This window comes from Microtus oregoni, unplaced genomic scaffold, assembly GCF_018167655.1.
Source record: "Microtus oregoni isolate MIOR12 unplaced genomic scaffold, Mior012 000029F_ref0000214, whole genome shotgun sequence".
Classification (NCBI taxonomy): Eukaryota; Metazoa; Chordata; class Mammalia; order Rodentia; family Cricetidae; genus Microtus; species Microtus oregoni.
Window position 1 is genome coordinate 19,967,037 of NW_024543088.1, and position 25,801 is coordinate 19,992,837.

At 55.6% G+C, this 25,801-nt stretch overlaps 2 protein-coding genes across 6 annotated transcripts; one reads left to right on the forward strand and one right to left on the reverse strand.

Annotated features, from left to right (window-relative positions):
- Nucleotides 1-6,701: 6,701 nt before the first annotated feature.
- Nucleotides 6,702-8,887, forward strand: Ccdc188 (coiled-coil domain containing 188). Its single transcript, XM_041677758.1, has 9 exons — nucleotides 6,702-7,232; nucleotides 7,356-7,461; nucleotides 7,549-7,658; nucleotides 7,735-7,791; nucleotides 7,879-7,938; nucleotides 8,041-8,105; nucleotides 8,234-8,291; nucleotides 8,568-8,617; nucleotides 8,701-8,887. The coding sequence occupies exons 1-9, from the start codon at nucleotides 6,702-6,704 to the stop codon at nucleotides 8,885-8,887; spliced, it is 1,224 nt and encodes a 407-aa protein (XP_041533692.1).
- A 540-nt stretch (nucleotides 8,888-9,427) lies between these two features.
- Nucleotides 9,428-24,544, reverse strand: Zdhhc8 (zinc finger DHHC-type palmitoyltransferase 8). 5 transcript variants are annotated; one of them, XR_005976600.1, is made up of 12 exons: nucleotides 24,080-24,542; nucleotides 17,449-17,570; nucleotides 17,126-17,283; nucleotides 16,871-17,043; nucleotides 16,589-16,691; nucleotides 16,187-16,278; nucleotides 15,889-16,024; nucleotides 15,476-15,596; nucleotides 15,286-15,395; nucleotides 12,943-13,940; nucleotides 11,021-12,052; nucleotides 10,342-10,446 (listed from the first exon to the last, which is right to left on the reverse strand). XR_005976600.1 is itself a non-coding variant. In XM_041678118.1 (11 exons), exons 1-11 carry the CDS (start codon nucleotides 24,181-24,183, stop codon nucleotides 10,236-10,238), a joined length of 2,328 nt encoding a protein of 775 aa, XP_041534052.1. In that variant the 5' UTR covers nucleotides 24,184-24,543; the 3' UTR covers nucleotides 9,430-10,235. The 5 variants fall into 5 exon arrangements, 4 of the variants coding, with proteins under 4 accessions (XP_041534054.1, XP_041534052.1, XP_041534055.1 ...); XM_041678118.1 differs by lacking the exon at nucleotides 11,021-12,052 and having other exon boundaries at nucleotides 9,430-10,446; nucleotides 24,080-24,543; XM_041678119.1 differs by lacking the exon at nucleotides 10,342-10,446 and having other exon boundaries at nucleotides 10,476-12,052.
- Nucleotides 24,545-25,801: the final 1,257 nt, after the last annotated feature.

Consider the following 25,801-nt stretch of genomic DNA (forward strand, 5'->3'; position numbering starts at 1 on the left):
GGTGGTCCCCACGCCCCTAGAAGTCCATACTGCTCCCAAGGAGAGTAGCCCAGAGCCCCTGAGCCATTCTCAGCCAAGGTGAGATCACGTTATTCCGACTTGCAGGCTGGGACCACCCTGAGCTCCCCTGCTCACATAGCTTGGAGACTCCTTATCCCAGCTCTAACTGCCCTGTAACAGCGAGAAGCCAATCCAGAGATGCCCACGAGAGAGATGGGGGAACCCCTCCCTGCACAGTGCTGGGAAAGTCTAGGTTAATTTGCTTCAAAGTAAGCAGGGAAAAGAACACCCTCAAACCAGCGAGAGTTGTGACGGCATGACTCCCCGTTGTGGAAACCACAGACCCAAGCGGAAGTGGAAGCTTTGCCCCTGCTCTGCCCTTCCCTGGTAGAAATTTCAGCCAGGGTAGATTCATTCATCGCCTACTTCTGCCCGAGGCACTGGGCCCCCAAGCACCTGTGTCTGGTCTGCAGGGTTGAGGTGCCATCTGGTGGCCAACATAAGAACTGCACTCTACTCTTGCTCAGCCAGCCACCAGTGTGGTAGAGAGAGGACCAGGGGCCAGCTTTTGGCCACTTGAGGTGACCTAGCATTTGCTCCACAGTCTGCTTTAACCTAAGAGTCCTGGTATCCGGATGCAGAAATAGGTCTTGGGAGTTCCTAGTGCGACACTGTTACCTGAAGTGACAGGCCAGTACACACCAGGAAGAGGGCCAGGTAGGACAGATCACAAGAGATAAGAACCCAGATCTGATCCCAGTAAGGTGAACTTGGTACTGACCACCAGGCAGTCCTTTATGCCGACATTCTGGACACCACTGTCCTTCTAGAAGTGACGTGAGAAGGGATCTGACCCTATTGGGGTGGGACTCCTAGGTAAGGAGAGAGGCCCTCAGCCTGGGCAGGGCAGGCATGTTTGGCTCACAGCCAGCAAGCTCCTGGAACACAGGAGCAGGGTGGCCAGCCAGCCTGTCACCTCCCAGCATGACGCCTCAGTATCCTGGAAAGATGGTAATCTATTGAGGCTATGTCACCCACCGGGGGGGGGGGGGGCTTTCTTTACCACTCTTATCTTTCTGATTCTTAAATTTTAAAGCGTGGTGGCACATGCCTTTAATCCTAGCACTCGGGAGGCAGAGGCAGGCAGATCTCTGTGAGTTCAAGGCCAACCTGGTCTACAGAGCTAGTTCCAGGACAGGCTCCAAAGCTACAGGGAAACCCTGTCTCGAAAAACCAAAAGCCAAACAAACATAACGTGAGCAGCAGTGTCCCAAGAGTGACCACAGAAGAAGGAGGCAAATGGCACAAAAGCCACATGAGGTGTACCTTCCCTCCCAGAGCTTTAGCCTATGAAATGGGGATCCCCAGAAGGGCCTCAAGGACCCAGCCCACCTAGCGCCCTCTGTTGGGGGGATAAGACATAGAGACAGGGTCTCACTGGGTATCCTAGGTTGGCCCCAAACTCATGGCAATCCTCCTGCATTAGCCTTCCACAATCCTTATGCACACAAGTGTGAAGCAACATGCCCAGTTCTAAGGCCCACACGCTGTCCCAGGCCACAGCTCCCAGCTCATTCTACAGCCCTTCCTCCACAGAAAAGGTCACACAACTTTCAGAAGAATACGCCTAGCTTGCCAGAGCAGAGGCCTAGCAGCCCCCACCCTCTGGCCCTGGGGTGACTCGGTCACTCCAGCCCCTTCATCCCTCCTCTGCCCTGCTAGTTGAGTCTAAGGACGCCTGGGAGATCTGAGGCCACAGCCAAGTGTCACCTTGCATCTCTAATAGACCAAAGGAGAATTCATGCCTAGGTCACACCCTATGTCCTGGGAAAGACATAAAAGAAGCCTGAGTCCCAAGTGAGAGAGGGCAGTTCCAAGGCCCTTCCAGGAATGTCCAAAAATCCATAGGTCCATTCATCTGGGGTCTGCTAGGATCCTCCAGTCCTATGCAGGGTGCTCTGAGGCTGCAAGTGGAGAGGACACACTGGGCCGGGTATGGTGGCGCACACCTCAGGAGGCAGAAGCAGGTGGATCTCTGTGAGTTCAAGGCCAGTCTAATCTATAGAGGTAGTTCCAGGACAGTCCAGGTTACACAGAGAAAAAAAAAAACAAAAAAAAAAACAAAAAACAAAGAACAAACAAAACCCCCAAAAGGCAGAGATGGGAGCACCTCAGGGATGTGGCTGATTCTGTGACTCTGAGGTTACTCAGGCCCTGAGATGAACATGGGACACTGAACGTCAAGGCCATGGTGAGTACAGCAAAATCAGACCATGGGGCCCCTATCTTTATGCCAGGACAGCTGTAAGCAAGAAGCTGTGGGCAGCATGATCTCTCCTCTCTCTTCTTTCTTTAGCATCCCCTAGGCACCAGTCAAGGAGGGGGTGAGTGTGTCTGAGTAGCTAGCCCCTTACCACCACTCCGGGATCCTCAAGGCCATATGGGTGTCATGGCAACATGGGCAGGAAGCGGCTGCCATGGCAACTGGTGTCCAGGGAAGTGTGCTGCCTAGCAACAGGGGCCAGGGCCACTCTAGCTCCTTACAACACACTCTAGTTTCCCACACTTTCTGTGTGGCTGTGACGTCTCTGCACCTATACAGGACCCCTACCCAATGCAGACCCAGTCCTTCTTCTGCATGGAATCTGGGTTCCACACAGACACGCCAACCCAACATTCCAGTTTGCAGGCTGATTAACACAGGTTAGTACAGTGACGTTCTGAGCAGCAGTCAGCCATAACGCAGACCCAGGATTCTTCTCTCCTTCCAGACTCCCCCACCTCCCAGGACACTCAAGACCGTACAAGGACCGTGGAGACAGGGAAGGCGTCTTCAGGGCTGGCTCTGAGAGAAACCAACCTTCCAGATAGGGCAGAGCTCAAGCAAAGGTAAGGTGATCAGAGGATGCAGGCTTCCAGGTTAAGGTGGGTACCCTAGGGTCTCGGGAGCGCAGAAGAGCAGCTCAAGGACCCTGAATTTTTCATTATGGCTGCCCAGCTGCTGTAGCCAGCCTGGGCACTTGGCGTTGCAGCCTGAGGAGCCTAGCCTACAGCCTGTGTGAGTGAGGCTGCTCTAGTCGTACAGGACAGGAGTCCCCGAGGATCCTGAGCACTTGCAAGGCTGGAGACACAGAAGAGAGTACGAAGACACCCTTAATGAATGCCAGCTACGCAGGGCCTTTGCTGCTGCCGCCCTTCACCCCTACCCATAGCCACCTCACACCCAGTGCCATCCACAGGCCTTTGTAGGCTCCCACCTCAGAGACCAGCATATCCTGGTAACCATGAGACCCCAGACAGGAGCGCAGACAGTGGGCCTGGAAGACCTAGCACCCTCAGGGACATACTGAGGCAACTCGGGGCCTTCCCATTACACTACTGCCATTCTCTACCTGTTGCTATGGATCTAAGGTGTGCCCCACCCTGGAAAAGTACAGAGCCCCTGCTTGTGTAGCCAGTTGGGCCCAGCCTGAGCTGGTGCTGTAGTACACACTGTGTCCTCCCTCTGCCACAGGTCTCAGCGGTTTCTGGTGGGTACCCAGTCCAGGTCTGCAAGGCAGCAGGACAGGAGCCATCTGTAAAGGGACTGCAGCAAATTGAAGACGGGATGCAAAGCTAACTCAGAGACACACTGAGTGCTGGGAACTGGGCACTGCCTGCGGCAAGCTTGTTACTCCGGTACTGATCATGGCGACTGCCAACAGAACTTTCTAAGTCTCCATTCCAGACATCAGAGCTGGAGCAGGGAGATGCGTGGCCAGAGGCCTTCCTCCGCAGACCTGGACCACCCTGCAGTTAATAGGAAAAGTACCTATTAGCTTCCTCAGCCCCTTCAGAAACAGAGACAGAAAAGAAAAGCCAGGTTTCTATTAGAATAGTGTTGCCTGGTGGTGGTGGCACACGCTTTTAATCCCAGCACTTTGGAGGCAGAGGCAGAAGGAGTTCTGTGTGTTTGAGGCCAGCCTGGTCTACAGAGTGAGCTCCAGGACAGCAAGGGCTGTTACACAGAGGAACCCTGTCTTGAAAACCAAAAATCGAACAAACAAAAAGAATAGAATAGTGTCTAGTGAGAAGTCTCAAGACCAAACATAAAGGAAAACAGAACCAAAGAATCCTAAGGGGGAAACGGGAAAGTGTAGGCAGCAAAAGATCTCCCCCAAACCACTGTACCCTGAAAAGAGAACAGGATCTTCCCCAAACCACTGTACCCTAAAAAGAGAACAGGATCTCCCCTGCAAACCACTGTACCCTAAAAAGAGAACAGGATCTCCGGGCCTGTACCCTGAAAAGAGAACAGGATACTCTGAAAAAAAGAAGAGGTCTCTAGGGATGAGTAGTAACACCTCAGGAATTAAAAAATATGACCACTGAAATTCAAATTTTTTAATAGACCATATTACTCTACGTAACACTTTGGTCAACTTCAGGCCACATGTGGTCCCATAAGAATGTATAATATTAAGGACTGAGAGCACAACTCAACGGAAGCTGCTTGCCTATCATGTGCAAAGTCCTGGGTTCTATCCCTATCACAGCTAAAAATTTTGGTGGTATTGAAAAATTCACATCAACTAATTATGCTGTCAGCATTGTGGCATAACATACCCCTTGTGCTTGTAGTGGGAACGACAAGAACGCACCCACGGTTCTGCCAGCTGCATAAAGTGCAGTACATACAAGGTGCGGTGCCCAACACTTCGAAATCACAGTAAATGGCTATGGTGCTCCCTTATGCATTTACCATGAGATGTTTTGCTGTTTTAGTGTGCTCTTTGTGTTTGTTTTAGGATTTACTGCAAAACACAGCTGAGTTCCGCTGTGACAGTCCCTGGCATCTAGGTGTCCCATTCTGCACTTTCCTCAGTCCAACTCAAGGAGCAGTGAGTGCTTCACACCCAGGTTCCACACGGCCCGGTGCATAGGAAATGGCACCACCTAGGCTTACACATGTGTACTCCAGAATGCCAAATTATTAAATATCCCATCATTAAATGACACAAGACTGTATGTAAAAAGAAAGATGGGCTAAAGCCTGAGGACCCGAGTCTGATCCAGAAGAGATCAGAAAGGCCAGGTGTGGTGGCCCACACTGTAATCCCAGTGCAGTGGGGCTGAGATGGGCAGATGTGGCCGGAATTGACTGGTCAGCTAGACTGGTCTGAACAGTGTGCTCCAAATCCCAGTGAGAGACTCAGAAACAACACTTCTGTTCCCTCCTCTGGCTCCATGGACACAAAGCATGCACGTGGTGAACACGCAAGCAGGCAAAACACACAAATAAATCACTCATGTGCATGTACACAAAAAATAGATATTTGTTTTAAAGAAAGAGAGAATTGAGACTTGAAGATATTGACATACAAATACAGGATACACAGGAGAAACCCAGTGTCTGCTGGGAGATCCTAAGAAGTGGAAAAAGCAGAAGAGACTTAAATCAATGAGATCTTATACATCCATGGGGCAGCAGAGATGGCTCGGTAGTTAAAAGCAGTTCCTGCTCCTGCAGAAGACCAGACTTCAGTTCACAGTACCCACAGCAGGTGGCTCACAAACACCTGTGACTCGAGTTTCATGGACTCCATTGCTATCTTCTGGCCCCTAAGTGCATCTGCACATGTGTGCATACGGCATACACACAGAAATACACACAATACATATAAAGATACATTAACTATTAAAATGAAAAAATAAGGTTGGGGCGGCGATAGTGCACACCTTTAATCCCAGCACTCAGGAGGACTCGGGAGGTAGAGGTAAGTGGATCTCTGTGAGTTCAAGGCCAGCCTGGTCTACAGTGCAAGTTCCAAGACAGGCTCCAAAGCTACATAGAGACCTTGTTTCAGAAAAAAACAAAAAAATGAAACAAAACAAAAAACCAGGTAGGCTGGAGAGAAGCTCAGGAATGGAATGTTTACCTTGTGTGTACAAGACCCTAGATTGTATCCCCAGCACTGCCAATAAACAAAACACGCAACTTAGCCACCAAGCAAGCACCCAGATCTACGAGCAGCAAGACATCTGTCAGCATGGGATGTCAGGGCCTCTGGGGTGGGAGCGGGCCCTCTGCAAGCTCACAGAGTGGAAGCAGAGAGCATCCTCAGACTGGCTTTCCAACCCAGCCTTGGGCAGGGTAAGATGCCTCTAGACCCTCGTGGTGTCATGTTGGCTCTTCCCACTCTTAAACAGACATGAGCATGGCTATGGTAAAGCTGGGCTAACCTGGGTTCAGGAGCAGGTCATTGGCAACCTGACTGGACCTGAGGGCGTAACCAAAGGGGTGGGGCCTTAATGATATAACCCACCCACCTTTAGTCAGCTAGATCCTGACAGAACACACAGGCTTGAACTTGGGGTGGGGACAACTGCCATTTTTGTCACACTTGATTTCTTCCAGGGCACAGCCTTCCGAGAATGGATGGGCACCATGAACATACCTCCACACACAGAGGAGAGACATAGTTGCAGAGGCTTCAGGGACAGTGAGAACGGGGCTGGAGCAGGAGTGGCCCACTAGCCTCACCTCTGCCCCAGCCCTAGAGCCAGCCCATTGTGACCTCCCTGGCTGTACCCAGGCCTTTGTGACTGTCATTCTGGGTAGATTTGTGAGCCAGGGTGACATCTAAAGTGCCCTCAAAGAGAGTGGCAGGTCAGCCAGGCAAGAGCCTGAACCTGGGGTCAGGAAGGGGTCACAGGGAGGAATGGAGGGGCCAAAACCCCTGGGGCCCTGTGGACACTCTCATCCCCAGTGTCCCCCAGCCCCAGTTTCAAACAGTCACAGAGGATGCCTAGATCAGCCCTGCCAGGGATTTGTGAGGTGGTCCTGTCTGCCCCGGCTTCAGTCCACTCAGTCACTAGAGTCTTCCAGGCTTTTCCCTGCTCCGGGGACAGGGGGTGGGGGACCCAGAGTGGGAGAAGAGGCACCTGGGATATTTCTGTCAAGTGAAGAAGGAGAGATGTCACGGCAGAGAGCTCAAGAGGCAGCAGTGGCCAGACGAGAAGTGGAGGCTGAGGTAGAGTGGGGCTGGCCCCTGCATCCAGAGCATGAAAAGGGGCCGCCTAGGCAGACAGGATTCCCCATCTCGGGACCCAGGCCCTGCCCATGTCCAACCCTGCCTCCTGGAGGAGGGGCCACAGCCTCACCTAGGACAGCTCCCACGCAGCTCCAAGGTGGGACGCTGGAGTCTGCTGAGCAATCCTTTCTGCAGCTGGAGCAGGAGAACCACAGCCTGGTGAGTGCATCTCATGGGCTGATGGGCACTCCTCAGAGCTCCTGCCCAGGCTCACCTGCTTCGGCTTCCTGCCTGAGAAGCAACCAGCACAGGTGACCCTCTCTTTATGTCCCTTGACCCCAGAAAAGGCAGAACCAGGACCTTCGGGAGCAGCTGGGGGCCCTCCTGGGGCCAGGGCAGCAGTTCCTGCCTCTGTGTGCCGAGCACTCAAGCTGCACAGCCCTGGCCTGGGTAAGCGGGAGAGCACAGCCCCGGACCCATGCAGCAGCAACTCGCGCTGTCCACAGCCTTGGGCATGCCCCGGGGGCTTTCCCACGGTCCCCTGAGCCAGCCAGCACCCGGCCCCTGGAAGACAGGGCACCTGTGCAGCTGTTACCGCAGCAAGAGCTCTGGCAGGGGGAAGAGTCCTTTGTGCGGCAGTCCCAGGTGGGCCCTGGGGAGAGGGGCTTGGCTGGGGAGCCGAGAGCAGGTTCCTGGGCCCACACTGCTCCTCCCCACCCAGAATGAGCTGCAACAGATCCGGCTGTCCTTTGAGAGAAAGAAGATGGCCATCACCGAGGTACCTGCTCGGCTGGCGGCTGGCGGTGGGAGGGAGCCCCTGCTGTGTCCTTGAGTGTGATGCAGGCTCCCCATTCCCTGCCCCCAGGTGTGGGATGGTGTGGCCGAGGTACACATGGCTCTCAACAACCAGGCCACCGGGCTCCTGGTAAGTCATCAAAGGGCCATGGTAGGGATGATGGCCATGAGAGGCAGTGGGTATGGCACAATGGAGGGACAGAGGACCAGCTTTACTTCCTCTGTCTCCTAGAACCTCAAGAAGGACATCCGGGGTGTGCTAGATCAGATGGAAGACATTCAGCTGGAGATTCTGGGGTGATGCAGGGACCCGGGCTGAACCAGGTCGGGATGGGGTGGACCCTTCTCTGATCTCCAGTCCCACAGAAGAGGTGGTGCCAGCTGGGGGCGAGGGTCGCATGGTCCTCACGGTGTGATTCCCCCAGGGAGAGGGCCCATTGCCGCACTCAGGCTAGGAAGCAGCAACAGATGGCATGCACGGAGGTAAGTCCCCACCCCGTCTGTCCCTTCTGATTCCAGAGTCCCACCAGAGTATCGCTAGGGAGATTTGGAGAAATGGACTTCAGGGGCCAGCTCTCAGGGCTAGAGCCCAGTGGTTCCAAGAGACTATTCTTGGAAAGGGAGGGGGAGAGGGCACAGCTGGTTGACCCACGATGGAATTCACATATATTGTAGGCACCTCAGGGCTAGGGACCTGCCCTTCCCCCAAGGCCCCCAAAGTACCGAGGACAGGCTCTGACCCAGCCCCCTCCCCGACAGAAAGGCAGGCCACACCTGGGATGTTCCGAGGGCCTAAAGGGCCAGCTCTGGTAGGTCACTTTCTGGGCAGAGCCCAGTCCCCCAGGATCATCCCCATGGGCATTCCCTACCCCTTAATTGCCACCGCCTGCAGGCTGCTGGCCTTGAGGCTGCTGCTGGGTGCCCTGCTGGCCTGCACAGCGGCCTACGTGTACGTGGTGGACCCCGCACCTTTCGAGGGGTTGGTGCCACCCCTGCTGAGCCGAGCCGCTGTCTGGAAGCTCAGGGCCCTACTGGGCCCCTTCTTACGCCTCGAGGTGGACGACTTCCTGCCTTTCTAGGCCAGAGGCCCAGATGCCCCAGCAAGGAGGGGGCCAGGTGGCTGGCGCTGCCCCAGGGGCCCGGTGGCTTTACTGGTTCCTGCCTACTGCACTGCTGCACACAGTCCCTACCAGGAGCTGCAGAGAAGGGTGGAGGAGGGGCTTGTCCTGAGGGCTGGGCCTGCAGCTGGACATACAGTCATGACACACTTTGCATGTAAGCTTGTTTCCATGGAAACTGGAGTTTTGGGGGGGGGAAAGGTTTGGGAACTTTCTGAGGCACTCTGCTTGTCTGGCCGTTGGGGTTTGGCATTGGGGCCCCTGCCTCAAATCCCAGTACTGGGTCCTATCTGCCCTCACAAAGTATTTCCCCACAAAGGGCCCCTGGAGCTTGAGGGTGTGGTAGGATGGTCTTCCCCAAAGGCTACAGCTAGGCAAGGAATCTGTGGGGCTCACCTCCTGGACCAGGCCCTCCCGAGGACCTCAGCAGTCAGAGCCCTGAATCTGCTCACCCCATCTTGTCTACCCTGCCAGGGCTATTGGCAACTCTTCCCAGAATCCCTGTGAGTTCAGCCTCCTGGCACTTTCCAAGGCTAAAGTAAGGGGATTCACATTGTTAGATAGTGCCATGGAGGTAAACACACAAAAAAAAATTTATTAGGGTAGTTGAGGGAGGGCAATCCTGTAGAACAGAAGAGAGCTTTAGTAGATTCTGAGTCCCCAAATGGGAGATACAGAGCTGCTGCCCAGAGTGGACCCCAGGACAGGACCCTGTGTGAAAGGGGGAACTGGCAGGGGTTCTGTTCTGCCCTTCCAGGGGCATCCAGGCCTGCAGGCTGGGGTGTTTCCAGAGCGTCACCCTGAATACAGGAGGCCCAGGTGGGGTCAGAGCAGGCAAGAGGCAGAGGCGGATGGACCAGGTCTGTGGTCCATCAGGCTGGCTGGCAGCTCCAGGACTTTAAGGCATCTGTTCATGTGCTCGGGGTGGAGTGGAGGGGTGCAGTAACCTGCAATGACCTGAGACCCCCACCCCAGCCCAATCCACAGAGGCCTGGGCTCCCCAGAGGAAGTGGCTTAAAGTGCTCGGAAGGGATAGGGAGGCTGGGGTGAACGTCATGCTGGTTCCCAGTAGCTCTGGGACCACCCCCAGTGGGGCACTGGACCCCTGCAGCAGGTGGGGGGATTTCCTGAGGTCACCTGGACACAGGGTCATGGGCCCTGGCAGACTGATGAGCCGAGATGTGGCTGGTTGACAGGGAAGACAGGGATCCCGGGCCACATCCAGCCCCACCCTAAGCTCTACAGCAGCCTGGTCTTCTGCATTCCCAGCAGGTTGTCCATGGCCCTTGAGCCACCTGCTGGTGTCCTGCTAGGGACCTGAGAGGCTGGGGAAAAGGCTGGATGCAGCGGAATGTAGCCGACAAATGGTCCCACGAGGGGGCGCCCCGGCGGCCACGCTCCAGGGGGCCCGCAGCGGCGGGTGATCCTCGGGATGGCCAAGGTGGCACAGGTGCAGGCCAGGAGTCCCCCTAGGCGGACCACGCCACCCCCATCCACGACTACAGGTGCCAATTCGCCCCCTGTGGGCCGATGTCCGTGAGAGAGAAGCAAAAAGGTGGAGGTCAGCTGGGGGTACAGCTATGGGGTCCTAGGCTCTGGACACTTCCCCTGGGCGTCCCTGAAAATCCCTCCCCAAAATACTGGGGACCTAGCCCAGCCCTCTCCAGCTCTATTCTGAAGCCCAGCGCAGAAAGGTGTGGCTTTCTGGCCCTCCCCTATTGTCCCTCGGCATCTAGCATGGAAGCGTGATTTCTAGAAAGTACAGTAGAGTCCTATGAGGCAGCTGTGATCCTAGCCTGTGCTCGCACACCCTGCTGTCCAGTATGACACAGATCGGGGGTTAGAGACCTTTGCTCTCACCAGCCAAAGGCCCATTTACCAACTAGGCCTGACTTGGCACGTCATCAAAAATGTGCCATCCTGTGCCAGCTGGCCAACCCCTTTCCTGACACCCTCCCCTACACCACAGCCATAGCCTTGCCCAAGGAAAGGATCAAAATGATTTTTCCTTTTTTTTAATAAAATTATAGATATATAGATGTAAATATAAAAACATAAAACAGACAATGCAAGCGGACGCTGCCATGTGCTTACTCAGGTCCCTGGCGCCAGGGGGAGAACTGACCCCTGATATGCTTTCCAGCGGCACTGGCCAAGCCAGTGCTGGGAACTCCGTATGCTTTGGGGTGAGGACACTCCAGTTTGGCAAGGTAGGCCTGAGAGGGAGAGAGTGGGCTCCAGGCCCCACCATTCCCGGGGGCAGCGCCCGGCCCCTCCCCACTCTGGCCTACTATCCCCATCACCTCCCACAAGAGCATAAAGCAGAAGTTAAGGCTTTGATGAAAGAACAGTGGCAGCCGAGCGCTAACACATCAGACGCAGCACGGCATACAGACACAGGGACATCAACCCACCAGCCAGGCAAGACAGGGACACGGAGCTGGGACCCCTGCTACAGCTGGGTTATCTGTCCATCTGTCCATCCGTCATCACAACCCAGAGCAGGCCAGGGTTACACTCCCTGCAAAGCATAGGCCTTGCCAAGCAACAAGCTACCAGCTAGGTCAGTGGAAGGCCATGGATTAGGAGCAGCTGGGAGCATGGGGCTACAGCAACCCATCCAGAAAGGAAGTGGGCCCAAGGGACTGTTGAGGACTGGCCTTGGGAAATGAGGGCAATAGGGGGCAGGGCTGAGACTGGCTGATTGAGGAGGCAGTCCAGGTCCCCATGACAGCCCACAGCCTTGGATCCATCTGCCCTGTGAGTAGGTAGGTGGATGGACAGGTAGAGGCCGGAGCACAAGCTTGTGGAGGCGGGGCTTTCTTTCCTGTTGATGTATCCACACCAGGCTTGGGTAGCCTCCTCGCCCTGGGGCAGAGAAGTTGACGGGGGTGGGAGCTACTGTGGGGGTCCTGGTCCCCGTGGAATCCCAGCAGATGAGTGGTGCTCAGTTCTTACACCGAGATCTCGTACGTAGTCCCACCCACGCCGGACACCTTCTTAACCAGCGTGTGCCGGGCAGGGCTGGCGTTGGGCCCCATAGGGCTGGCAGCAGGCCCCAGACGGACCATGCCCGGGGACTGCCCGTTAAGCTTACTTGGGGGGGTCTTCAGCTGAGGGTGATCCCTGCATCAAAACATGCACACACAGTGAGCACAGGACAGTGGGCAATAGGACACATGCAGATTGGACCCTGGGCAGTCCTTGCCTTAGAGGACTGTGCTATCACAGGACAGACAGACATTGCCAGGACTGCTGGCATCCTGATGGGTACCTTCCTCTCTCCCAGTTCAATCAGCCAAAGAGCAGCTAGCCTGAGTCTCTGGGCCCTACTCTGAACACTGGGCTTGAAGTTAGGAAGCCTGGTAGTGGACTCCCAGCTCCTTCTCCACTGTCTCTCAGGAAGATGAGGGGCAGCACCTGGCCAGAGCTGACTATTGTTCCCCTGAGGGCACTCTGGAGCTGGTCTCCCCATCTCACCACTCCTGAGAAAACCAAACTGGCTCCTGCATAGGTGGGCATGCCCCATGGGTCCTTTGTAGCCACAGAGCATAAACAGGGTCTCCTCTCAGGTCTCACCAGAGACCAAAACAAACCAATGCTCAGGCACCTGGGTCCCACCTGTCCTTCCCCTGTTCTGGGGCTGCATGCTCAAGTACATATCAGCCGTGGTTCGTTAATATCCCTCAGTCTTAGCATGATGAGCAAACAGCAAGACCACGGAGGGACAATGTACCTGGGGAGTAGGAGCCCACAGAGCCATGTATGGCTGGCTCCAGCGAGGGCCCTGGGCCAAGTCTGTGCTAGCTCAGCATGCAAATGTGTGTGTTCCCACATGCATATGTACCCAGAGCCAGACCTTCCACAACAGGGTAACTAAGGGGCCCTGAAGGCAGGTGAGGCCCACCCACAGTGCACTGTTCCTGCAGACAACCATAGATCTCCAGGATGAGCTGGGAGAACCATGCCATAAGGGGCCCAAATGGAGAAACCCATCTACACTTCTGGGTACCCACCTTTGCATAGCCAGTGAGGGTGGCCGGTCCGGGAGGTCCGTGTGGATGAAGGCGACAGCCTTGGAGCCCGTGTAAGAGGGCGATCTGGGAGTGCCTGGTGGGGAAGGCAGGCCCTGACGGACAGGCGACCTGTGCGAACCACTGCCAGGCCGGGGTCCTGGGGCATTGTTGTTGGCCTGGTCAGCCTGTAGGGAGGAAGAAGATGTCCGCGGTGCCCTACTCATGGAGCTCGACAGTGAGGATAATGACGTCTGCAGGGCAGGATTGCGGGCACCACCAAAGCCAGGCCCAGCCACGAGGTCATCCCTGGAGCCATAACGCAGCGCAGAGCCTCGGGGACCTTCCGTTAACACACTGGCCTGTTGCAGGCTGTAGGAGCTGGGTGTGTCATAGACACCAGAATCGCCAAAGAGTGAGTCAGTCTGGGAGCGCAGGAGCCGTTCGCGCTCTTCCCTGTCCTTGCGCTCCTGGATAGAGGCCATGATGGTCCGAGACAGGTTGTCATAGCGCACAGGAGAGGGTTCCCTAGGTCGGGGACCCAGCACAGGGCTGAAGCTGCGAGGTGGGGGCCGTGGTGGATCTGATGGCCCAGGGTGCAGGTAGGGTGAATGGTAGCTGGCCATGCCAACAGAGGAGTGTGTGGGGCATGCATGGCCACTGGGTGAGCCAGGGTTAAGTAGGCTGTCATAGGATAGGCTGCCATTTCGGTTGGGCAGTGCATGAGGAGCAAAGAGACCACGGTGGGGTGTGGGGGGCCCACCTTCAGAACGCAGAGGCTGTAGGGTCATGTGGTCCCCACCCCGCCGGCTGGCAGCCTTGAGACTCAGGGAGCGTAAGGCACCTGAGAAGGCATCCGTGTTATTGAGGGGTGGGGAAGGGGGATAGGTAGGGTGCAGACCACCAGGCCCGTGGTCTGGAAGATCCAGGCTGGGCTCGGACACAAAGTCTAGACTGTGGGTGCTGTCATCTGCCAGAGTAAGGGAGTCAGGACCTGGGACCTGTAGGAGGACAAGGGACTCTCACCATTGCCCACCCCTCACCCCTTACCTGACCCTACAGCACCAAGAACTCTGAGGGTGTGGTTCAGTACAGCAGCCATGGAAGCAAGGGCAACTAACACAGTCTACATGTCAAAAGTTTCCCATCCCTGCCCACATCCACCCCTCCAGTGCCTACTATGGATGGAAGTCGGAACAGAAGACTCAGCTGGAGAGATGGCTCAGTGATTAAGAGCATTGCCTGCTCTTCCAAAGGTCCTGAGTTCAATTCCCAGCAACCACATGGTGGCTCACAACCATCTGAAATGAGATCTGGTGCCCTCTTCTGGCCTTCAGGCATACATGCAGAAAGAATACTGTATACATAATAAATAAATAAATAAATATTTTTTTTAAAAAAAAAAAAGAAGACTCAGCACCACGTTCCTAGAGTTTGTCTCCCAAGGAGAGGTGGTGTGGGGCTTGCCTCTGCCCACAATCAGTAAGATCAGCTACACGGACCCTTCCTAAGACAACCAAGGGTGGGGCTCTGTGTGGAAGACCAGACAGAGCTGCTTTCTCCAGACACAAGGTCTGTGGTCTTGGGTCTCTCCAACCTAGAGTGGCAACAGCTTCTTTAGTCTCTGTGACTAGGATTGAGCTACAAGCCCCTCAAATTCCAAAGTCTGTAAGAGTACAACTGTCCTGGTGTACTCAGGCAATCTTATGGATTCTTTTGTGGGGTACATAACAGTCACAGGAAGGCGGTAACCCAGGAAGGGTGTCCGAAGTCCACCGTCCCAACCTACAATCCTCCTGCTAGCCAATAGGGCTACCACATTGCCCCCAGAATGGCCCCTTGCCCACAAAAGCTCACAGTCTCCCCAGGGCAGAACTGGTCTAGATGTATTAACTAGTCTCCCAGGCAACCTCTAGAAGGGATGGCAGCCTTGGGAACACTCAGGGTTCTGGTCATTCCACAGGCTGTTCCATGCTGCTGACTGTTCCACTGTGGTAGACAAAGAAGTACTTAACTCAGGAAAATAAATGTGCTTTCTCAAACAAACCTTCAATTCTTCTGAGGGCTTCCCGTGGGTCTTACAGAATGACTAATGGTGGAATTCCAGACATCCTAACTGCTAGGGGGCGAAGCTGCCCACCTGGTCTATGGGCAAGGCCAGCCCAGCATGATCTCATCTCTCCCTTCTAAGGGACCCCAGCTCAGCATGCCCACAAGCTGGAGTCCCGCCAGCATGCCCACGACAACTGTGTGACAAGTAAGACAAAGAAGACAGGACACCACCACCAAACCAGGCTCTTTCCCAGGCGCAGGTCCCTCCCAGAGAGCGGCAGAGCCTGGACTTACCTGCTCACTAGGTCCACAAAAGGGTGCCTTGGGACCAGTGGAGAAAGCTGGCCGGAACTTATACATGGCAGGTGTTGGGGGGCTAGTCCTCTGTACTGATAGGGCGCTCTCTGGGAAGAGGGAGCAGAGTCATGGGTGAGTCACACAAGGGCCAGTCCATGTCCCTTTCCTCAGCTGCCCTCCACCTCACCAGCACTGCCAGGTCTTGGCGTCTTCAGATCTCTTCCAAAGGTGCCAGCTTCTATCTTGGGGGGCAGTGGAGGTCCTAGGTCCAGAGGCTTCTCATCCAGCTGGTCTAGACTGCCCTTGGACTAGCAAAGAGGGAGCAGTGGTGGGTGAAGCGTGTTTTGTTTTTTTCAAGATGGTTTCTTTATGTAGACCTGGCTGCCCTCAAACTCACAGATCCGCCTGCCTCTGCCTCCCAAGTGCCGGAATTAAAGGCGTGCACCACCACACCTGGCTTGAAGTTCAGTTGTTTTTTTTTTTTGTTTTTTTTTTTTTTTTTTAATAGTATCGTCCTACGGCTCTCTGCCTCTTCCAGTCCCAATCCCATACACCCCACAGCCCCACTCTCCTCTGTTTTGTTCCAGTCCAGACCCCCACCTTGCTGCGGCCAGCCTTCAGCCCATTGTCGCTAAGTTTGACCTTGAGGGGCACAGCTCGCTCCAGGAGCTCAGGCCTCAGGAAGGGTGGCTTTAGACTCACAGAGAGCGGCATCCTGGGGGACTCCACCACATACCTGTGCCAGGGCAGAGAGGTCAGTGGCCAAACAGGCCAGAACAAACAAGGGCAGGGCCAACCCCACCTGGCCAGATCAGAAAGGAACCAGGATGAGGGTCCGAGGCTGCCCACCCCACACCCAGAACAGGCCTCCTTGTCCCGCTACCCAGCCGGGCCTCACCGGGGCGCCAGGGGACTGCATAACACGTGCTCCACGTTCCCATAGCAGCCTCGAGTGAAGGGATTCACACCCCCGCGGAACTTCCCAGTCACCTGTGGACATGGGACCTCTCAGCCAGCCTGGCCACCCAGGACAGGCAGGGAGCCAGGCAAAGGTAGGGGTCTTCATGGGAGGCAGTGTAGGCACGGTGGGCCCAGCGGTGCCCTATACCTGGGTTATCTTTGCCTGCCCTTGCAGGAGGGTAAAGCATTTCCAGGCCTTGAGTTATTGGTGGCCACAATGTCCACGGGTGGCAAGTGTGCAAGGGATGGGTATCCGTGGCCCCACACCAAGTACCTCCCCCACAGCTGCCTAAGTAACCTCATGTGAGGGTTCCTGAGGCCCAGCCCACAGGGTTTGCACCTGCTCATTGGTGGTGCGCCCCCGCGTGACCAGTACCACGTGGAAGCCAGTGAGGCCGATGACAGGGATGAAGAAAAGGCCAGCCACACACATGACAGCCATGCTGGCCCGTTAAGGCCAACAGCTGAGGCAAGAACACGGGGACCCCACCCCCACTGCAGTGACACAGTTCCGTGGTCCCCTCTCGCCTAAGCACAGTGACTCTTCTGTCGGAAGAGTCAGGTACCCACTGACCCCCAGGACACACTGCCTTGGGCTGGACCATGTGAGGATCAAGGATACGTGATGGTGGTGTGGGCAGCTCCCAGCCCCTCTGAGTGGTTGAGCACGTAGACCAGGCCGAAGGCCACCACACCCACCATGTGTGCACTGAGTGACAGCAGGAACAGGAAGAAGTAGCGGTAGTTGCGACGTCCAATGCAGTTGTTGACCCAGGGACAGTGGTGGTCAAAGTCCTGGCAGGGGCAGTGTGTCAGAACGCATGGAGGGTAGGAACTGGGCACAGGGCCTGGTGGGGGGCGGGGCAGGGGTGGTCACCTCCACACAGTTGTCACAGACACTGCAGTGTGAGCAGCGGGGTGGGCGGTAGAAGTGGCATGTTGCACACCACTTCATGCGGACCTGGATACCCCGCACGTCCACATTCTTGTACAGTGGAGCCCGGAAGTCATCCTCCTTGTCCTCGTCCTCGTCCGCTGAACATCAGGAGCCCAGTAGGGTGGCAAGAGTACAGGAAGGTGAGTTTCCTAGCAGGAGAGGACCTCTCTAATCTCTGCCCAGCCCACCTAGTGGGAATCCCAAATCAGCCACTTATACTCTAGTGCAAAGAAGCAGACGAGCTGCCCTATACAGGGCCCTACCTCGAGGGAAGACTCCAGGGTCCATGAAGGTGGCCATGCTGAAGTTGGCCAAGACAAAGAGGAAAAGGATGCCATTGTAGACAGGGATAGCTGGAGACACAGCTCTTGTCAACCATGGGCATCTGCAATGGACAATGGGCAGAGAGCTGGGTCTCGGGGCAGGAGGGAGGCAAGGCCAGGGTTATAAGACACAGCCCCATGTATGCACCTGGGCCCACCAGGCCACCAGCAGGCCACTGGCAGTCACACAAGCAGAACTTAGGCCCACTGCTACTCCTTGGTTGTCTCCATCACGTCCAGTGTAGGCTCCTTGGGCTAGCTCTGACCCTGGCAATCCCCAGGGCCATGTCTAGGACATAATTCACAGCTGAGGACATCCCTTGGAGAGGCCCATCAGTCTAGGGCTATGGCACCATCAGTCTTGGGCCATGGTACTGGGATGGCCACAAAGCTAAGCCAACCCAGCTGCAACTTGCCCAGGCTGCCATACTCCTAAGAGACCCAGATGGAGGAACTGGGAACTCAGAGCTACCCAGCAGCTTGGGTTAGGCCATGGCAGGGTTGTGTCTATATGGACTCTTCAGCAGGGGCGCTTTCTGAGGTAGGGAGAGCCACAACCCTGCTTCAGCCAGTGCGACATCCTAACCCTGGAAAAGCGCACGCCCCTACCAGTACTTCCCATCTCTCACCATCCCACAGTACTTGGAGCCAAGACTGCCTCCTTTTCCAGGAAGCCTTCCTCTAGAAGGCTTCTCTCTGTAGCTTCTCTGTAGGGGCTCTGCACATCTCCCTCAAGCAGACCTGCCTTGCCCCTGATGGGGCCTTACAGAATCCCCTCCAGTGACATGCCAGGTCTCGAGCCCCCAGTCCTGACCCTGCAGTGGCTACTGAAGTCCCCCCACCAGGTTCAAGAAGCTCCTCTGGCCTCAGGCTCCCAGGATTTTTCTTCAGTGTCACTGGCTGCTGAGACGGGTGGTGGGGTACACACAGGGCTTTACTTTCTTGCCCGTGTTTGGTCCTCTGTGGAGCCAGGCCAGTGGGGATTCCCTCGTGGCTGCCCTAACCACAAGACAGAGTGATGGTGGTCGTCTGCAGGCCCTGCAGTTACCCGGCACCGGAGTGCACAGTCCACGCGGTGCGCCCACGCCTGCCTTGGCCAGGAGCCAGGCCCGCCGCCCCAGCAACCACCTCCATGGCAGCAGAACTATTTTTAGTGGGAAGCAAGAGGCTATTTAAAGCTCCTGCTTCCCACGGCAGCACCCTCTATGGGGCCACCAGCCATGACACCCCATCCTCTTCCCTGGCCAGCACGGACATACAGCATGACAACACAGGCCACAGCCATGAAGGTCCAGCAGGAAACGACACCCAACCTGTCGGCCTGGAGTGTTCACCCCTCACACGACACATTCTATATTCCCAGTCCCTGACAGAGGAACGACACTGAAAACATGTCTGTGACCTCCAGTCCATGCTGTTCAGCAAAGCAACAGTGGCACCCTAAAGTATGGCCAGCCCAGCAACAAAGGGTTCAGTAGGTAGGGAAGACATGCCCAAGAGAAGCAGCCAAGCCTTTCCAGCTTGACTTGGGCAGAACACACCAGCTCCCTGTGGTGTACGATGGGAGGGGCTGGTTCCACATGGGTACAATGTAAAAATTCAGACCATTAAACCCTAGTGCCACCTGCAGAAGTGGTGAGGGGTCCCAGGGCAGCTGTAATGGGGAGGCAGACACAGGTGTGGAAGAAGCAGGCAGGGGTGTACATGGGGAAGCCAGGCACAGGTTCAGTCCTTAGAAGACCTTGTCCTGCACAAAGCCCTTGGTGTTCCTAGCTATGAAGCCTCCCTCTTTGTAAACAAGAAACTGAAGACCACAGGCACTGGGGCCAGGCTGACTTCTGGCTTTCACCTGGGCTAGCCTCATACTCCCTATGAAGTAGAAAGGCCTAGCTCCCAGGGCTGAAGAGTGTTCCCCACCAGCCTGGTAGCCTGTATTTTGTGTTGCCCCTTGAGCCTCAAGCTCTTTACCAGGCCATATGGACCAGACAGTTGCCAGAGTGAGATGCCTGAGGAGCAAAGGGGTACTCTTGAGCCATGCTTGGCAATCGCATTGGTGGAGTGGGATTGGCGGGGAGGTGCTGGGTAGCCACCAGCTTTCCCAAGGGACGTGGCAGGCAGAAGCACTGGGTACATATTTGCTTAGTCTTCTACTCAAGAAAGTTACAGTGCTTGCCTGTGGAATTCCCCCTACTCCAGCCTGGGCCTAACAGCATGAGCACCACCTGCACAAACATACAGCAGGGCCAGTGGGTGTTGGAAGGTGTCAGGCCTGCTGCACTTTGAGCTGGAAAGTCACTAAGTTGCCATCCTTGCATCATTTCTAAGACCCTAAAGCTTGACCAGGTCCAGCCCAAGCGTCTGTCCTCTTTAGGTACTGCTGGAGGCCTTCTGGTCTAGTAGGCCCTCTTAAGGAAAAAAGGACTAGTGTCCTCCCCACCAGGGTCTAGATAGGGTCCAGACTTATAAAGCCTGTGCGCTGAGCAGGGACGGGGGCTGTAGGCAGGAGCACAACACATACTAGCACATGCAGAAACATGGACATGAGCACATGTGAACACAGCATGCTCCAAGGCACATCCACAGAGATTATGTATGCACACAGAAGCACGAATTTGCAACTCGCAAATACATGAAAGCACAGACAGCCATTCCACATGTAAGCACAGCAGACAGCTGCAGACACAGCTACATGCAGGAAGACTTGCATGCAGACGCTTACTGTGGGCACACACATCATGCAGACATACCTGCACACTTGCTCATGCCCAGAGACTACCACATGAGCACACATGAATATACCCACGTGGTACTCCCCTCCTCTTCCCTCAGGCTTGTCTAACCTAGGTCAGCTGCCCACAACCCCAGGACTCTCTAGGCTTTCCCACTCCCGCAGGGACAGGGTAAAAATGAGCACACACAAGAATGACTGAAGGCTGACGGGATGTGTGAGGACACACAAAGACACAGAAGAGGACACACCAGCTTTCCCAAGGGACGTGGCAGGCAAAAGCACTGGGTACATATTTGCTTAGTCTTCTACTCAAGAAAGTTACAGTGCTTGCCTGTGGAATTCCCCCTACTCCAGCCTGGGCCTAACAGACACGCCAGGCCAGTCCTCCCTGGTTGGCTCCAAGAGGTGCCAGCTGGAGACAGCCTACATACCCCTGCAGGGACCACTTTGAGTACTGAACTTACAGGTCAGAAAAAGTCAGGGAGACTAAGAGGCCCTGTCTGCAGGTAGGGCATCTGGCTTCCAGTGAGTAGGACACCTCTACCTAGACACCCCTTTCCTGGCTTCAAGCCTTGCTAGGGACTGGTGTGTGTGTGTATGTGTGTGTGTGTAAGTATGTGCCTGTCTGTCTGTCTGTCTGTCTGTGTCTCTGTATGTAAGGTTTCTATGTGTGAGTACATCTGTGTATCTCTGTGTGTGTGTGTATGTGTGTGTATGTGTAGGGTATCTGTGTGTGAGTATGTCTGTGTGTGTGTGTCTGTGTGAGATATCTGTGTGTATCTCTGTGTGTATGTGTGTGTAATAGGGTATCTGTGTGAGAGTACGTCTCTGTCTGTGTGTATCTGTGTGTGTATGTGTGTGTAAGTATGTGCCTGCCTGTCTGTCTGTCTGTCTCTGTATGTAGGGTTTCTGTATGTGAGTACGTCTGTGTGTCTGTGTATGTGTGTGTAGGATATCTATGTGTGAGTATGTCTCTGTGTGTGTGTGTAGGGTATCTGTGTGAGAGTATGTCCTTGTCTATGTATATCTGTGTGTGCTTCTGTCTGTTTGTCTGTCTGTCTGTGTGTCTGTGTGTCTCTGTGGGAGCCCTGGAGCTAAGAACTCTAGTCTGAGACGGCCTCTGAGCAACAGTAATTCAGGCAAGAACACAAACCATCACTAAGTGCCCCACCCAGGTGGAGGTCCAGAGCCCCGCCTAGGCCAGCAGAGACACCGCCCAGTAAGGGGGTGACTTCAGGGACAGAATATCTGCCAAAGCTAAACGTGGAATGGAAAATTTTTACTCAAGACATTTTCTTTTAATCAAGTTCTTCCTTACACTATCTGCGAGCATCATTAGCCTGTGGGGCATCCAGGAACCATGGCAGCAGCCACTCACCCTGCATATCCCAGGACTTGGAGAAGGAGGCAACTGCCCCCACCTGTCCAATCCCTAGACATTTGAACACACAGAGCAACTGGCTCAGAAAAGCAGCAGCTCCCATCACAAGCGGGACAGCCTGGCAGAAGAGTTCACAGTTTTCACACCTAGGCCTCCTTCCCATGATGCTCCACTCATTACTAGATCTCCCAAGGCTGCCAGAGGCCCAGAGCTGGACTGCCTGCTGTCCCAGACCAGGCTTCTAACTATGCAGAGGGCTCTGGCCCACCTGAGAACCAGCTCTACCTCCCCAGGTGCCGAAATGGCCTAATAGCTCTAGGATTGGCCGCCTGACAGCCATCTCCACCCTCGGGCATGCATTATCCATGTCCTTTTGTGAAGTGGATCTGGGGGCAACCTGGCCTGGAGGAAGCCTTTGGACCCACCCCAGCACCAAACCCAGCTTGGCACTATACCATAGAGAGAGACACACCCCGGCAGGCTTCCGGGAAAGGGGCTCAGAATTTACCTTAGTCTCGCACCCTATCTCCAGAGAGCCAAGCCATGTCACACCCTGCCTGCCCCTAGCCGCTTCTACAAAGAGCCTGCACGGTGGCTGGGCCTACCCTCTGGGTGAGCTGGTTTGGGAGGGGTGTCCCTGATACTTCGGTCCTCAGGCTCCCCTTCTTAGCTGACCCACTTGTCCTTGGCATGTAAGTAAATTGTGCCCTGAAAGGAGCAGTTCACACTCAGTTGTACAAAGAGGAGACATGGGGGATACTCACCTCCAGGAAAAGTCCCAGGACCCTGTACAGGCCCCAAGGGTAGTTTGGGGAACTACTCCCTTTTCTTGGTGTCTGGGGTGTCGGTGGGCTTGGGCAGAAACAGGGCAGGAGGGAGGCCCTGAGAGGATACCAATCCTGTTCTGAAAAAGATACCTAACCCAGTATGGCTACCAGACTGACCTGGACCCTGGCATAGCCAACATCAGCACTGCTGCCTAGCAGAGTCCTTTCTGAGAAGAGAGCCACCTTGGGTCCCCCCAGCAGAGCCAGCCATGCCCACACCTCAAGGACTCACACAAGGGGCAGACAAGGATGTACACAGACTGCGTGGGGCCTAAGTCAGGGTGGGCTACCCACAGGTTGAGGTGCTATCCCCTAAAAAGAATCCCACACCTCAAGAGCACCAACAAGTATGGGCCCAGAACTCCAGCTTCAAGAACAGCAGCAGAAGCACCACCCAGGAGAATGGGAGCAAAGAGAGAGAATAAAGCTTGGGGGTGGGTCAGGTTCCCAGAAGCCACCAAAGACGGTCCCTCGGAAGCCACAGAAGAGAGCAGGGGGCAGAGGATTTTAACTTCTCTTAAAACTTTCATTCCCACATTTCATGACTTAATTCTAAAGTTCTGTTACAAGACACTGACTTGTACCTGAGACACCCCACTGAGACAGAACCCCACTCTGACCTCTGAAAGACTGAATTTTCCAAGATGTGTTTTCTCTAGCCCTAGTTCCCCAAGCCCACCTACCACCACCCCTTCGTGTCCCACAGTCCCCGACATCTGAGTGACAAGAATACACAGACTCTTTGGGGCCAGAAATAAGCCCGTCCACACAGGCCTTTTTTAAACTTGCTCTTTGCAGCCGGTGGCACCCACCCAACCCCAGCCTCCAGGTAAGGACTCTCCTCCCCCAGCAGGCACAGAATTCAGACTCCCACAAATGCTGCTCAAGTGGAAAGGGTGGCTCGGGTCCACTCCAGGCTCACATAGGGGCTGTCCAACCTGGAAACAAATGGCCATTCCCCTGGTCACCTGGACTGTGTCAAGGCTTTGGAATTGTAGAAAGAAACGAGTGGTCAGGGATCTTCAAGAATACCACTAAGATCCCATGACCTGTGAACCAGCCTGTGTCAAGAAATTGAGGCTGGAACCACCGGGTGCCAGGCTAACAAGAGTGCTCCCTCCCCACAACTGGTGGCCTGGCCTCCGAGGTCTTTTCGTTCCTCATGCCTAGAAGTGTAGGTATCGGAGCCTGGGTGAAGCCTGGACTGGAACCTCTAATAGTATTGTACTCAAAGAGGGCAAAAGGCCCTCGCTAGGCCGGGAGTGGCCAGCCGCAACTGTGGAGCAGGCCACACCTACGCGGGAATCGCAGGAATAACTTGGCTTTGCATGCTGGCCGCGACAAGGGGGCTCACAGCTCCCATTCTGCCTGCGAGGAGGGCTGGTGACACTGGGTGACACGCGTCCCCTCCAAAGCACCGCGGGAAAGGAAGGGCTGCAGCCACACCCAGGGCCTGTTAGAACGCACAGAGGGGCCAGGCATTCACCTGTCCGCGCTCCCGGGACGCAACCCCTTGGCCTCGCCGCCTCCTGCTAATCCGCCCAGCCCGCCGCCGTCCCCGAGGGGCACGTGCACCCACTCGCTCTCCCCGCCCCGCGCTGCCCCCAGGCTTTGGACCCGGCGCAGACTCACGTGAATACGAAGAAGAGGGTGCTGGAGCCAACCAACAGCGCAGCGGCCGTGGCCACCGGGATGTACTTGGCGGGTTTGAGGCGCGTCCCGGGGCTGCGGGGCATCCTGGGCGCCGCGCCGCCGCATCCCTCCCCGGGGCCGGGCGGGCGGGACCGGCCGGGTCGGGCCGGGGTCGGGCGCGCGGGCTGGACGGCGGCGCAGGATCCGCGGCAGCGGCAGCGGAGGAAATCCCACCCCACGGGCGGCGGCGGCGCGCTGATGTCAGCGCGCCCCTTAAGGTGGACTCGGCGGCGGGGCCGCGGCGGGGGCGGGCCGAGGGCGGAGCGCCGGCCGCCGACTCCTCTTGGGGGTCCAGCCCGCCGCTCCACGCACGCGCTGCCCCCTAATGTATTTGCAGGACCGTGGGAAGTCCGGCTTTTTTGCTTGTAGCCGCAAGCCCTAGCCCGAGACCCCTCTTGGGCCTATGTGCTCCCCAAGCACAGTCCCGGGGCAGGCTGAAGGTCCCCTGGCAGTCACTAGGGAGTTGGGGAAGATTGCTGTGACAGGGTAGGGGCATCGTGGTTATCAAAAACCTTACCCAACTCGCAGCCCTCCAAACCCTACAGTCGGGCCACCGAGTTCCTCTGCGTCCTAACTCAGGCCGCAAGCTTGACTGAGGGCATGTGTAAATAGGAGACGGAGAAATGTCTTTAGAAGGCTGGTGCCCTAAAGGAAGCGCCCTGCGCTGCCCAGGTCTTCAACAGAGGGTGCGCATGCTCCCCACCCGCGGGAAATCCCACCTGCCAGCACCAGGGCGGTGCTGCTTAAGGTGGACCGACCTTTCAAGGATTCTGCAGTTGTGGCAGGCAGGCTAGACGTCTGCATTAGCTTCCCCTGGCAGATTAGCCTTAGTGTGTTTTGTGTAGGAACTGGTCAAACTCCACTGCCTGCTCTGGTCACTCCAACACAAGGGAGCAGCGTCTACTCTGAATCCTATTCAGGGCCAGGGCAGGATGCTGGCTGGTGATTCTCTAGTATGAAAGCACTCCTCTGTCTCCCACCCCTCCCTTAGCCGCTGCTATTTGCTTCTGTACAGCCAGAGCCCAGAGTCCCAGAGCCTACCCCTCCCTGCCATAGCCCTGGGGCTCATTGGCCTGGAGGCCCACAGCTCAGAGCTGGATCCCTTAATGTAGAAACATTTCATCAGCATAAACAGTGATGTATTTCTCTCAAACTTCTGTTGGTTATTTGATGCCAGAAGACACTGGGGTCATCAAGAATTCCTCCAGCATTGATAAAATACAATTAAGGAGCCTCAGGGCACACTGGTAAGCAGAGTGCACACCCTCCCTCTCTTCTGCTCTCAGGTACTATTCTTCTGGCCCTCTGCACTAGGCACACAAGTCAGTTAAATTCACCCCACCTATAGCCTGGACTTTGCTCTTGTACTTCTGCAACCCATAACACAGAAAGCTCAGGACCTCCATGGTCCTCTCTCAGGAGACTCCCCCACTCAGCCCCGACCCCTGCAGAGTTCCTCTGGGTTGGGGTTCTACTCAGATGTTGTACGTAGGGTACCACTGCCACAGCCATGTAGAAAAACAGCAAATACTGCTCATGGAAGAGACCACTTGCCTATTGAGATCCTTTTGGTTAATGTACATTCCCAGACAGAAGTGTCCTGTGTGGCAGACCCAGCTGCTGAGGCCAGAACCCAGTGTGATGATGGCACCTTTCTTCCTG